Below are 15,255 nucleotides of genomic sequence, written 5' to 3' on the forward strand. Positions count from 1 at the left end.
TCACCTAGTGAGCACAGATATAATGTAGTTCCCTAGCATCAGTGTTGTTTTTTATCACATGCCTCAATGACAGGTCCAGGTGGGGAAGAAGCCCCACCCAAAATCACACTACCAGCAAAAAAGCTAATAGTTTTTATGTGTTCTGATGTACCATCATTTCTTTGCAAAACACAACCACTCTGTCAGAGCTGAATACCACATCTGAATGACATTATAGGAGTGTGCCACATATACCAGTTTTCATCAGAAATATTATGCCATATGGACCACATATGAAGGAGTAGAAGGATTTATAATAACATTTTAAAATGTTATCAGTGTTGATCCCAATGCACAGCAGGAATTTAAGACACACTGATTAAATAGAAGAAAGGAAAATGGTCAAACATATGTCAAAAGGTTGGACATTTACCCTGAGATATCATCACTCATCATGCCACCTTCAAAGCTGTCTGTTTGAATAAAAGATTCCATGACATATGCAGTGAGACATAACTGGCAACTTGCAATAGCCCAAAAACCATCATTCTTCCCACAAAGAGGAAAATGCTGAAATTCACCTTCTGCTTATTATTTCTTCCTTGCTTTATGGTCAAAAAACATAACAGATATTTCTCTGAACATGAAGGAAAAATAAAACAGGGTATTTGTGTTACCTTAGAACCATTTTTTCCTAAAAACCAGCTTCTCCTCTAATTAGAAACAACTGCTGATCCTAATGTTTTGTTTCTCACAGAAGGAAAGTGTCAAGCTGTTCTGTTAAAACATCAAAAAGAAGCCACTTTGAGTATCAAAATACAGCTTTTCACTTTACCACTGCTAATATTAGAATGTTATTTTCTTGTAGTTTTGTTTTGTGGGATTTGGTTCGGTTTTTTTAATACGCAAATCAAATTAAACTAAAACTTAGAACTGTGGCCTTCAGGGGTGACAAAAAAAAATGGATAGAGGAAAGAGAGATAAATCAGGGAGTTTTTCAATGTCCCAATGGAGTAAAATCAGTGCCTTTGGTCTGGATATCCAGAAGCTTATTCATGCTAACAAATGGTGGGGACTGGCTGTTCCACATTACAGGAAAAGTGCTTGGTTTGCGGGGTTGTGCCAGGAATCCTGCTGGGGACAATCACTGAGTTGCTTCATTCCCAGTGGAATGTTCTGGCTCTTTCCAGCAGAAAACTGCTCCTCCACAGGGTGGAGATGAGTGAGACTAAATGGAGGTAGGTATCTATACCTGAGCCTGTGTATTGAGAGCGAGAATCCATTCCAGGAAACAATCCCCCTCACCTCACTGCATGAAAGCCAGGGTGAATTCCATATTTAACAATTCATCTGGAGAATCTGACAAATCCAGAAGCATGAAAAAGGAACTTGGGAACTAGCTGAAGTGACTAAATCTCTCGTATGAATCTCATATTTGGCTGGAGAAAATCCTTCCTGTAGGCAGAAAGCCCCTGATCATCAGGAGGGCCATGGGGAGCAGTTAAATTGATCTTTTAGCTCAGTAAGAAAAATGGTCCACAGAAGCAGCAGAATACAGTTCTGAGATTGATTTGTTACCTTGCTTATTGTATCAGCTGGCTACAGAGACAGATGAGAGCCTGGAGAAATGGCCCACACTTACTACAAAACCAGGATTTTTTTAATTAACTACTCCTTCAGCGCTTGATTACATGGAGAGCTGAATTCTCTGTTTCAATTCCGAAAAATACTTTAATGTTTCTTTCTTGAGAAAAACTGTCCTATTGCTTTTAGTAGTACTTTTGTATTTTAAGCTGCATGTGCATTCAACCATTTTCTAGGATCTCATTGCAGTCTTAACTTGAAAAATTAATATTCTATTTACACTGTAAATTTTCGGTCAGTAAATATTTTTTAAAATTTCATTTTTGCAGTAATGAAGGGTATTAAACAAAACAAATTCTTCTTCTATTTTATCTATATCAAAGAAAAGAAAAAATAAACATAAACCCCTATCCCCCACCATCCCCAACTAGTGAAAGGAAAAGAGAGTCTTGAAGTGCCAGAATCTAAGGCTTCTTCAATACGTTGCACATCATTAAGAAATGTTAGATGAGCTAGACAAAACCAGATATTTTGATCTCATCTTCTGCATACAAAATTCAATTTAGTAGTCACAAAAGGAGGATATGTTGAAGAAAAGATGAGCCAAAGGGGAATCCAGGCAGCAGAAAGCAGGCCATGTTCCACAAAGGTGAAGAAGGTGGAGCAAGGGAAACAAATTCCAAGTATGGTGTTCCTCTCTCCTCCCATAGTATCAACTTCACAAGATGCAGTTCTATCCCCCACTATTTCACTGCCTTCCCAGAACCAAAGGAACTTACTGTTTATTTATCTTAAATCTAGTGACACCACACAGCTAGTGGTGGGGCACATGAAAAAAATAAATTGTGTATGATGGTTAGGGAATAGAGAATATTTTTCAAGAAATGGGTGCTCCTGAATAAAAATATGCCTTTAAGCCTCTCTTACAGTGTTTTTAAATTTTTTTCCTTTCACTTGTAAGCAGTTCTACATAGCACAAAATGTAAATGTTGCATTGGAGTGAGTTAAGATGTTTGTCTCCTTACATTTGAGTAAAGTACTTATTTGAGTGGTTTTATTACTTAATGTGAGTGTTATAAAACAATATGTACATGTAAATCAACTGAGAACTCTCCATGAGAGCTCCTCTAAGTGCAAAAAAATTGTCATAGAATTCTACTGGGAAAAGAGAAAACGAAATTCCAAGAAATGTGCTTACTGCAGTAGAGCTAAGTTACTAGAAACTACTTATTATAGAGCTTTTACTGCATTTTTTAAAAGCTAGTGACATTTTTTTAAACAATCCCTTCATGAAAAAGGATGATAATGACACTGCTGGCTGTTCTGCCTCAGGAGGGAATTGTCCATCTGCTAGCAAAACCCCAAACCTATATCATTATTGGATGTGTTTATGGAAGTATCAGGATACCCTTGGCACATTGGGAAACCAATAGGGTAGATTTCAAGATCGCAGATTTTTTTAGTTTAAATTCTGGGGTCATTTTCTTTTCCACATAAAAGAACTGTGTTTCAAGATCAGCTTCATTAGGGAGGTCTGCTGGGATTTGATGTTTTTATTTTCTTACAGAAGAAAACATTTCTTGAAGAGGAGCACCATCTCCTTTCACATTAAATGAGCAAATATACAATTGTTCCCCCTAGTTTTAATTTGCTTTTTATGATTCCAACTAGATTAGAATTCTATACATTGCATCATTATTTAGAAACAAGCTACTTTTCTATTTCCCACAATTTCTGAATAAAACCAGGTCCACTCATATATTTTCTTGTTACTACTTCTAATAATATATATCAATATTGGTACAAAACTAAAGCCCCCTAAAATTTGTGTAACTGTCTCAGCAGATTCTCACAACTATTTAAAACCTAAAAATATGTGTCTGAATTTTAACAGGACTTCTCCAGTTCTTAAAGCAAATCACAGCTGAGTTGGCAGGGTTACAAAGCAGGAAATAAGGCCATGATTTCCTTCATTTAAAGCATGTTTCATTGACAAGGTATAGAATCCATATTTGAGAACAGCATTTATATATAATGACAGAATAATTTTTCTTGGAAGTCACCTTTGCAGATAATTTTGCTCAGCTGCTGCTCAGATGTTGCCAAATTCAGAGTCACATCCAGAGGTCACACAAGACCCTATGCAGGTTTGTGATGGATATCTCCAAGGATGGAGAATCCTTGGCACCTCTGGACAGCTTGTTCCAATGTATCATTATGTTCATCATGCACATTTTTTCTCATAATATTCCATCAGAATTCCTTTTGTTGCAGCATGTGTCTGTTGACTCTCCTCCTTCTGCTGGGAACCTTTGAGAAGAGTCTGGCTCTATCTTCTCTGCAGACTCCCATGTCACGGCTGCAGAGAGCAAGCAGCCTGTCCTGAGCTCTGTCCAGGCTGAGCAAGCCCAGTTCAGCCCCTCCTCGTTTATCAAGTCTCTCTTTAGCAAGTGGTCTCCTGCCCCTGACCACATTGCTGGCTCCTCACTGGACTGCTTGCATGTCTTTCCTGCACACTGGGCAGCCCAAACCAGACACAAAACTCCAGATGCTTCCCACAGGTTGATTAAAGAGGAATGATCCCTTCCCTCAGCATGTTGGTGAGGGCTGTGTTAAATTCAGCCCAGAATCTAGTTAGGCATTTTTATGCTGGCTGGGCACACACAGAACTCACGAGGGTTTGGGGAGTTTTTACACTTTCCAGCACAGCAGGATTTTCCCATGTCCCTGTGGGCAGCACACAACTCTAAAACCCTTTCCGTGCCCATGGTATGAACTTTCCACGGTGCATTTGTAGAGGACCTCATGCAGCAGGGTCTCTGAACTGCACATACTGGTGGAATAAAAGCACAAAATGAAAGCATGATTTAGATCAAAAAAAGTAGATCAAGTAAGATCCGGTGTTGATGGAATAGGTCATTTATACTTATAACATAGATCTGACTCAGAGATTAAAAAAAAAATTGCTAATGAAAAAATGCAGCCCTAATGAAAAGCTGATACTTTCTAATACTCAACATATTGAGGCAAAAAAACCTGAGTTGCTACACACTTATCCTTTCCCTCCTGAGAAAGATGCCAGTTTTATTCATCATGATAATTTATTTTTGTCCAGAATTGGAAAAAAACCCCCTCAAATTATTTCAAAATAGACCAATAAAAGCAAAAAGAGGAATGTTATCTTTAGGTACAACTGTTATATTGTTTTTGTTTGGATGTTGATCTACAGCTTGAAAACTGAAAACTAATTGAAAAATGATGAAAGTAACTCTTTTACTTCAATGAGTTTAGAATCAGATCCTTAGAGGTACAACTTTTATGCATGTCCTAGTAATTAACATAATAGAGAAATAAAGAAATAGCTGTTAATCACACTCCGAAAGACAGTATTTAGACTTTTTTTTTTTACTGTTGCAGAAAACAAATATACTCTGTAACACACAGTAATGAGCTGGCCAAGCTAGTTTAAAATACCAGCTGTCTTTTTGTTCAACAAAGTATTAAAAAACCAGTCTCCTGACACATATTCTATATCCCTTGAGGTCCAATTTTCCAACCAATAGATCTTTTTTTTTTCCCTTTCCCTTTAAAGATTCAGATTTCCAGGCCCTCTAGAGCATCCTACTGCATTTTCTAACCTTTAGAAAGAAACTGGAAGGTTGATAGGCATTTTTTCATTTTTCTCTATTCTGCAAAAAAGTAAAACCATTTCAGGACCACAAATCTCATAATTTTAAATTAATAATAATAAATTAATATATTTAGAAATCTGTTCATTTATTAATTTTCTTATTCACTTCAGAAACCAAAACCAGATTTCCTGTACTTTCATAAATTAATTTCAGAAGTCCAACAGCACTGACAGCATAAAAGAAGAATTCCACTAAATATCCCATATTAAATACAACAACAATAACACTCTGAAATACATAACAAAATAATGATAGTGTCCCCTGAGCAGTTTTATCCTATGGCAAATTTCATAGAGGTAAGTGAGGTTTTGCACAACCTTTAACCCATAAATTCATCTGTAGGGTTATGGTATCAGAGAGGATGCACAAAAATGTCAGTGAGACATCCAACATGCTGCAGAATCAGTTTCAGCACCAGTCCTGCTTTATCAAGGTAGTTTATCCTGGTCCAACAGTGACACAAGGAATGTCTGCAGTTGTGTATTCATCTGAAGAAAGAAGACCCTACAAGATTTGAAAACAACGCTCAAAGCATCATGCCAGCACAGAGCAAGGGATGGGGAAGTATGCTCTTGTTTGACTCAGAAAGTGTGAATGTAAATTCTCAACTTACTGGCACCACACTTGGACTCTGGACTAACAAAATTTTCCCTTTAAGTACATCACAGGAACTGGAAATCCTGTTCAGATCCAAGTGTAAAAATCTTCTGTTATGGTCTTTTACAGTACATTATCTGGGGATGCATGGACCTTTTCATGCATTTGTCACTAAAATGAAACTTCTGCAAAATTCTGTAGACCTTAAAGTACACTAGCCAAAAGGGTGAAGACTCCACCTTGCCTACAGCTCACCCTTCTAACATCAGCTATATGGACATAGCAAAAGCCTCTGTCTGTAACTACAACTACTCATTCAAGATAAGCACATTTAGAGTACACTGATTCACACCCAGCAATGCAGAACTGCAAATTTTAATTTGGAACTAACAGTTCCTTCTGTAATAACAGGACATAAGTCTGGAAAACTATATTTATATTTCCACAAAAATGGATGTTGGAACACAGTTTGGACAGAAAACTTCCCATTCTTCTGATCCATGTTGATATTAATTGTAAGGTTGCACATGAAAATGCACATTTAAGTTGTATAGTAAAATGCATGATATGTAACCATGGGAAAGGATAGATAAAAAATACTCAGACAAGAGAAACATAAGTTAAGCCCACTCTTTTTTTCTGCAGTCTATAAACAAATATTTTTCCTTAACTGTTATTTTACTATCCATCATCTGCAACAGATTCTCAACTATAGAAAAATCAATTACAATTAAAAGTGAAAACATTTCCTCATTCTAGTTTTGTTTACTTCTCCAACTGATAGATGATCAAACCCACCTTTCTTTGAATAGTGACAAATTAATTAGACAGAAATAAATTCTCTACATCTTTTTCGTTGACTACTCTGGGATGACACAAATCATCCATCTGAAAGTGTCTTTTCCTCTTTGCATAAAGGTCTCAGTAACTAGGTTGGTCTCATTCTAATAAATACTTATTTTTTTCAGATTAGTCCCCTCTACTATACCTAAAAGTGATGATTCAGCCTATTCAACTTTTAGAATCAAGGAGTAAAAACACGCATAGAAAATTGTAGTCTCACACATATAATACTTATTAAAATACGTTTTACTAATTAAAATCTATGTTCATCCAGTGCAATAAAGAAGCCATGCTTTCAACTATCTATGTTTCAAAAAATTTGGATGGACAGCATACCTTGGCAAAATCCATGGATATAATTCAAAATTTAAGGAGATTATAGTACCTGATCTCTTTGAACAGCATTGTTAATTAACTTCAAGCTTTGCACAGCCTCCATGATTCACTACTTTCAATAGAAATCTATTCCTGTTGCAAAATACGAGGCCAAAGCAGAATTTCTGAGCAAAGGCTTGTTGTCATCTTAAGTAAGGTTTCCATTTTTCTAAAATGTAGCAAAATGGAGTTCATAATCCTGTTCATCACAATTTTGTCTTTTATGAAGAACCCCCACCTGATCCTCAAATATAAATGATGTTGATTGTTTTGAAGTAAGGACAGTGAATTGAAGCAACTGGGTAAACCACAGTTCATTGTGTTCCTCATCTCCCTACATCATGGCATATTATACAGCCATGAACTTTCCCATGAACTTTATTTGCATTATTTCTCATCTAAAGGAAAAACATGAGTTTTGTCAGCCTGCCAAGGCATCTTCAAGAACATGAGAAAAATATAATAATTTTCATTTAATGAAAGCACAGATGACATTAATGCTAGTATTAAATATCTTTACTTCACACTTTTTAGTATCTTGTAGTTTAATTATATAGAGTTTAACAAGACATACACAATCATGGATGACTAAAATAGGTAATGCATTTGTTTGAAGTATACCATGCATTTGACTGAAAGATTAACTGTAGATATTAGAAATGAGCAGTCATTATGCTACTCTTTCAGTACACTACTTTTACTATATATTATGTGCACCACTTTGGAGAATTTAATTTGTATTTTTTCTTTCATTAAGGGGAAGCTGCCGCTAAAATAAGTCTCTTTTAAAAATAGTTGTCTTTTTTGAGTTTTATTATCCTATAATTAACCCGTGTATGTGCTATTCACACAAGAGCGCCAATTCACTGAGATCAGCTCCAAGAAAAGTTCAAGTGAGGGCTAATGATGTCTTAAACTTTTATAGAGGAAAAATATGGCAAAGCTAGTGGCTGTGATCCTTTATACAATCAGATTGAAGAGAACTTAACCAAAATGACCTCAGAGATGGAGCTTCAACAACATTACAGCTGCTGTGAAAGAAAGGACAACCTAAGGTCACTCATTTTTACCTGAATGATTTGGAAAATGGCCTGTTACATACACTGCCAGGTTATGGGATTTCTTTCCTTTTAAAATGTTTGCTCTGACATTGCAATTTACTATTAGAAATGTGGCTCTCTGCTTTGAATGAAATATGAAACCCAAAACCAGTAAGGGTTTGGTAACACAACAACAGGATGAGCTGTTTGAAGCATTCAAAATTCTGGGTGAGCAGCTAGAGATGTTTTTTAGTGAAACAGCTTTCTTTAAGCATTTATCTCTGTAATGATGCATTTTTATAAGGGAAGTATTTGGCTGTGTTCAGATGGTATTTTACAGCTAAGTCTAAGAACTGACTTTAAAAAAATCAGGTCAATCTACAAGGATGGAACTTTCATTAAATCTTACTGAGGTACCTGTAAAGATGCAATAAACTCTCCAAATAAACCACGATGCAGTGTGGTGACTTCCAATGACTTTTAAATTACAGCCACAGGAAAAATATCCCTGTAATCTTTTATGGAACGCACAGATCAGGGGAGAGTAAGCACTACTTTTGGATTTCCAACTTAGATCATATCTGGCGTGACTTTTCGGATTAGTCAAGTACCCACACGTCCAACTTCATCAGCTCACAGACTGCTGCAGACACTCCACTCATTACAAAGCAGGGTCAGTTTTTTGGGGTTTTTTTTGAGAAACCTAAAAAATTTTTGTCAGCTTTGAAAAAAATTGCCCATCCTAATCTCAACTAATAATCCAGTGATAGATTTACAAGAAGAATGGAATATTTCATGGCATTAATTTCCATGTATTAAGTGATATTAAGATGATCATTGGAGAAGAGGGAGACAGCTAACAGAACTGCAGTCTATATATAGACTCTGATTCTTCCATTTCATCAGAGAATATATTAAATGTCACATTCTGTTGCACAGCCAATTAGAGAGGTAAGCATGACAAAAAAGAGTTTTCCTGCTGGTTTTGTTACCAGCACAGCATGCTATTAAAAAAAGAGACAGGGCTACCCAGCCAGGAACAGACTGCAGTAGTGTTAAAATATTTTAGCCCTGAACTAAGAAAAAATGCAAATTCAAAGCAGTTAATTTTAAAACATACATAATATTAACTGAGATTCTGAAGAGTTAATAATTTGATCTCATATTTAAGTAAAACACATCTGCAGAAGGAAGCAAACTAAAGATTTTGTCTGCCAGAATAAAATGCTAAACTGAGGTATAAGTAAGAAAACTGAAAAATGTTGAACAAAGTATTTGACAATATAAAATTTTAAAACCAAAATTATTCTGAAAATCTCTAAAAGATAAAGTTTGGCCATCAACATTTCCAAACGACATAACAACTATTTTAACCTAATGCCCTGTGCAGGTGGCACTGGAATTATCACTTATATCCATTCTGTTTTAAGGGTATTTTAATTAATGAAGCAGTATGTAATTCTACTTAGCAAATATAATCATCGTTAATCAAGATGAAACTAACATGTTCATCATACAGAAGGTAAAGCCAGCCAAATTTCTCAAAAATATTTTAAAGCACTGGGGGGAAAAGGAAGTAAAAAAGAACCAGCAAAAACAATCCCATGAGACATCAGCATATTTTCTTTAAAATGTCTCAGTACAGAGCCTCAATAAAATGGATACATTTTTTTGCCCCCTATTTCTAGTTTAAGCAAAGAGAAGAATGTCAATATCTTCCTTACGATAAATCAGATTTTTTTTTATGAGGAGGAAGATTATGAGAAAAAACAACAGAATCTTATAATTGGGAATCCTAAACTCAGTTTAGAATTGAACTGAATGGAAATTTAGCACTGAAAAGTTTTGTGCAGGGAAGGCAAATCTTTTATATTGAACAATGCTAAATCTAGAAGGCAGGTAATTACTTTAGAGCTGTATAATACAAAATTACTTTTATTGCTACTGAGTAGCTAAAATTTAGCCTTTTTTTCTCCTAAAACATGTATTTCCTTGTTTTTCTGTGTTTTCAAAGGTAGGTGATGCAGCGATGCAGTTTTGCTGACAAAACAATTGCATTAATGAGCTGCTCTTTTTGTTAAGACAACTGAGGAGCCTTTGATAAACTGAGAGCAGCATGTAAGGCTCTCAGAAAGTTATTAAGAAGTAACATAAGAAAAGGTGTGAAACAGGGTCGTCTTCTTCCTGCCAACCTGGAGCTTACTATGCAATTCCTTTATTCTCAAGAAGTTTATATTTCAACCATTGGTTTGCATACTCTTACAGCACAAGCAACAGAAACATAGAGAGATCTGCTTCAAATACCAGAGAAAGTAGTAAATACTTTTTCTTTTCTCCTTAATTAATTATCTAAACATTTCATCCAATAATTGTGTTCATGGGATAAAGTAGCTGAAGTGACAACTACATGTATTGCAGCCTATCATCTCTCCTGTGCTCCTTGTTGAAAGGATTTAGTACAGAACGAAGATCATGAGGCTTTCAACTTGAAAAATCAGTGTTTCTCATACCTTTTGTTTGATGATCATGTCGTTGATGTCATCAAGATCACCTACTTTCACTCTCTGAGATTTTATCTCTCGATCCAGTCGAGAAAGCCAGTCAGTGAGTTCTGCCCATGCCTTATTGAAGTCAGCCAAGGCTGGAACCTCCAAAAGCACAGAAGATGGCATTTCTGATTTGAAGGTGGTGGTTTCCTTGGTTACCCTAGTTTGTGTATCCACAGCAACAGTTTCACCAGGAGTTACTGAAAGAAAAAAAAAAAAAAAAAATCTCAAGTTACTGAATAAATGAACTATGATAAATGTTTATTTCAGTATTTCAGAATTTATGCCATAGAAAGAATAAAACAGGAATAAGCCTATTCCTTAATATTACCTCATCTGAAAATATGAAAATCAAAACAAAAAGAAAATATTAATTCATTTTCCCCACAATATTTATATTACAATTTCTGCCTAACATGGAGCATTCTCAGCATATTCAAATTCCATCCTTAGAAGACCAGCTGGAACTACCAAAATTCACAGTGTAACAAGAACCCCTTGCTAAAGGTTGTTTAAGCCTGAGTAATTTTCCAGAAGTCTAGTAGTGGTCAAATATCTCTGTGCCAGAAGACAGATTGAAAAAAGTTGGTTGGACTATGCAACACATCGTAGCATAACCATGTATTTAGAAACAAGTTTCATTCACTGTGTCCAAGTCACTCTGTAGCTGTGAAACTGTCTGACCAAAAATCTTCTCACTTACTGTTATCACCAAACGCTTCCCACAGGATCTGTGGCCAATATGGAAGTTTATGTAATAAGAAATTCAGCCTTGACTAGTTGTTTACTTTTCCACCTCATAACTTCAAAATATTATGTGCTATTATTTGGATATTTGTATATTTTTTACCTTTCTTTTGGGGGAAAAGAAAGGCAAAAAAAGAAAGGCATCTTCTTCTTAGTGTCTTTTCCTGATCTGTTAGCTATGGGTTGCAAATAATCTGTGAATTATTCATTGCTTGGAATGGAATGGAATGGAATGGAATGGAATGGAATGGAATGGAATGGACTTCACTCAAGACTGAAGCAGCATTTCTGTCTCTGCAGCAAAAATGATGAGAGGTACCACAGACACACCATTGGACAGAGAAGTTTGGAACATAAAATCATTCAGAAGTTCAAGACTGATCTTTTCTCCTTGAGTTTTTGCTATTTACAAAGAAATGGCTATGAACTGTTGGGCTATTTTTGACATTCAGTTAATGATGCAAAAGCAATCCCTCATGCATGATATTATTGCAGATGAGGTTACACTAAATTATAATTTTTTTCTCATTTTTTTGAAAAGATCAATCACAGAAGAAAAAAAAACAGAGAAAACAGAAGAACACGTCATTTATTCACTGAGGTTCCACAGTATTAGAAAAGAAACTAAATACCTACACTTTGGAATCTCTATCTATATCAGCTGTTGAAACAGCAATAACTAAACCAGTAATGCAGAAATAAAAGCTCTGTGGAGTGTGTTCTACATTTTCTAGCATTGAACTAACAAATGGTATTTTCTAAAGGACTGAAATGGGGTTTTTTGCATTTTTCTCAGCCCTCCTGCAGAGTAGAGAAAATCAGTTTCCTGCCCTCTTCCTGTGAGATAGCTTGTCTTCAACAAAAGCAAACCAAAACACCAAAACACTGTGACTCCATGCACATTAAGTTTTTTGGGTTTTGTTTGTTTTTTTTGGTTTGTTTGCTTTTTGGTTTTTTCCTTGCTATTACTTTTGAGAGTCTAATGGTTTTTTATTGACATTCATGGCTTTGAGGCAAAGTCTGTTTGAAACATGAAAACTCAGGTAATAGGTCAGGGTTCAACGGATTGTCCATAAAGCCAAGGCCTCATATTTCCTCTGTAACTTCAGGAATTCTTAGACAACAGGAAAACATTTGCCTAATTTGGCATTCACATAGGTTAAACAGAAGTTGTCTCATCTCGGAGGAAATTTTTCTCCTCATCAGTATTCAGGTAAATTGAAGAACAGTTTTCCAAACTGGGACATCCATCAGAAGATTTAGGCATCTATTTGCATCTTACGTATTTTTGACCTGAATACACAATCACAAGTTCACCATTTAATATCAATTTATTTATTTTTCCCCCAGTGACAGCCATTTCAGAAAAGGGTGTTTCTAATCCTCTAATGATTATAGGTTTACTGATCTGGATTTTGGCTTATTGGTTTTGGGTTTTTTTTGTTTTTTTTAATTAATCCATTGGGCAGGTTTTTGTGTGCTTTTGTTTAATTATTTTTGGTTTTTTTCCTTGATGTAGTACTTTTGCATCAAGAAACTTCTTCAAATATTACAAAAAATATTATAAGGTACTAGTAGAAGTGCAACAGTTCAGTATAATATTATATATCCAATATAATAATTTTGGATCTTGACGATACAAAAACATCAGGATTCACCACTATCTACTATCATCTTCTAAAGATGGCAATAATGTGTTCCAGTTTAACTGACCATTAGAATATCTGAGTTATCAAATTATTTATAAAAATTACCTTTAGAAAGTGTTTGTATAGTTGATCTCCCCTCAGAACAAAAATGCCACTTAGAACAGTATCTATCCCTTATTTCTCTTTGTTTATGCTTGCAAAGATATGACACAGTTCATTTAACAGAACTGTATAAAAATAACAGACAAATATAATTCAACATTAGCAACAATATGTAGCAAAAGATCTCATTCTGAAAAAATTTATCCAGAACTGCACTGACAGTTTCTGTGACTCAAAGGGGACAATTTTTTGCTTTTGGTTTTGGTGGGGTCTTTTAATTTTAGTTTGTTTTTGGATTTTTCTCAGGACAAATGATTTATAAATGAAAAACTTGAATAATTTTTTTTCAAGTATCTGAGTAATAAATTCTATCCTAATGAGATGTCATAAAAAATAAAGGAATTAATCTTTCAATTTATTTAAAACCATTTATAATGGTTCACTTCTGTGATACGATAAGCATGAAAATCAAAAGGAAAATTAGAATTTAAGATATTAAATCACACAAATATAAAGTTTTTAAGGTGATTTCTCATTAGCACATTCTGCACTTTAACACAGATCAATACTAGAAGAAAAACAAAACACAGAATAATAGGTGTGATTTTCAACTTGTTCTTGAACTTTGAAATACACTGATGAAAACTGAGAGTATATTGGTATTTTTTTCATCTATAAATAAATCTGTAATGTTAAACTTGAAGATTTAGATTGATTGGAATGTGACAGGAAATTGAAATTCAAATATTGAACGCAAACCCAAGTAAAACAGAATGAAGCCAATTGCAGGAAAAGAATTTTTCTCCCTTTTACTCTGCTTATTTCAATGCTGTGTTTCAAGAGAAGGTCAAACAAACAAGTTCGAACAAATAAAACTCCTTATTTAGGTACTGAACAGGAGCAGAACAGACAGGAAGAATGACAATGCTTTCAAAAGCTTCAAAGCCCTTCAAACACCCTCTTTCAAGCCACAGTCTTTAAGCAGAACTGCCTCAGTTCCCAGGAATGTTCTGAACCATCCTTTGAATGCTTTTAGTGCTGGTTAAGTTGTAACTGTGTAAGACAACTGCATCTACTAGGTCAAAGCTTTTTGACAAAGAAGAAATAACACAGTAACTGGATATACATTTTAATGCAATTTAGAGATCTAGCCTGGGTTTTTAGTTCCATTGTGAGCAGCACCAATTAAAGGCAACTGCAGCCTTAAATCCTTCATGCCATGAATAGCAGTAAAATACACCCACTAAACTTCCTTCTTGTTTTAGTCAAGGAAACTCAGCTGCATTTTACTCACTGTGAGCAAGCAGAGAAAGAGTACCTGTACCTTGTGCTATACACTCAGACAACATCACTCAGTGAATTTGCTATTTTAACACAGGCAACGCTGACTTCTTTAGTAGCAGAACAAGTGAGTATTCCCTCTGTGGGCTAAAGAGCAGCTCACAGGGTGCCACATTGCACACAGGCAGGTTTGGCTTGTTCATGGGAAATCTCCATCTCATTTTATCAGCACTTTATCCTTGTGAGCTTGACTTGGAACAACTAAACTCCACAGCATACACAGGTGAAATTCTGTCAGCTACTAAAATACATTTTTAATTTTTTTCCCCCCCTTGGGCTGTGGCATTGCAACCACAGTTGAGCATCCACAAGTTAGTTAGAGCATCCACAATTGTATCCTTAAAATCCAAGCAGACTTCTTGGAGAGAGAACAGGAAAGACAGCTCTGAGACTGATTTATTTAGACTTGTTCCAGTGATAAATGAATCACTCATCATCTCTCTCTGTCCTTCTCTGCTAAGGAAATAAAGTTAAGAGTACATTAAGTTCTCCCATTCAGTACAGCCCCTCCCTGCAAGGTGCTCATTGCCAATGACACTTTTTGCAGAGGAGCTACAGATACCTGCCAGGGGTTCCAGGTCATAAAGGAGCTCTGAAAGGAAAATAATAGTGGCCAACAGAGCTCTGATTAAATATTATGAATAATAAAAATTTATTACCTCAAATAAAAGCCCATCAACTTTGAAGTTTGAAAGTAAGGAATGTTTGGAATGTTTTTTTTTTCTAGTGGTCTGAAGTCAAAATAAAGTCTTTATGCTGA

The 15,255-nt window shown here is 35.4% G+C and overlaps 1 protein-coding gene across 1 annotated transcript in view; it reads right to left on the reverse strand.

Annotated features, from left to right (window-relative positions):
• Positions 1–15,255, reverse strand: part of DMD (dystrophin) — a 979,219-nt gene that overhangs the window by 312,959 nt on the left and 651,005 nt on the right. The window contains exon 51 of the mRNA XM_058822052.1: positions 10,621–10,856. Coding sequence (XP_058678035.1) covers positions 10,621–10,856 — 236 coding nt within the window. The remainder of the gene's footprint in view (positions 1–10,620; positions 10,857–15,255) is intronic.

Source organism: Ammospiza caudacuta, chromosome 2 (assembly GCF_027887145.1).
Source record: "Ammospiza caudacuta isolate bAmmCau1 chromosome 2, bAmmCau1.pri, whole genome shotgun sequence".
Lineage (NCBI taxonomy): Eukaryota > Metazoa > Chordata > Aves > Passeriformes > Passerellidae > Ammospiza > Ammospiza caudacuta.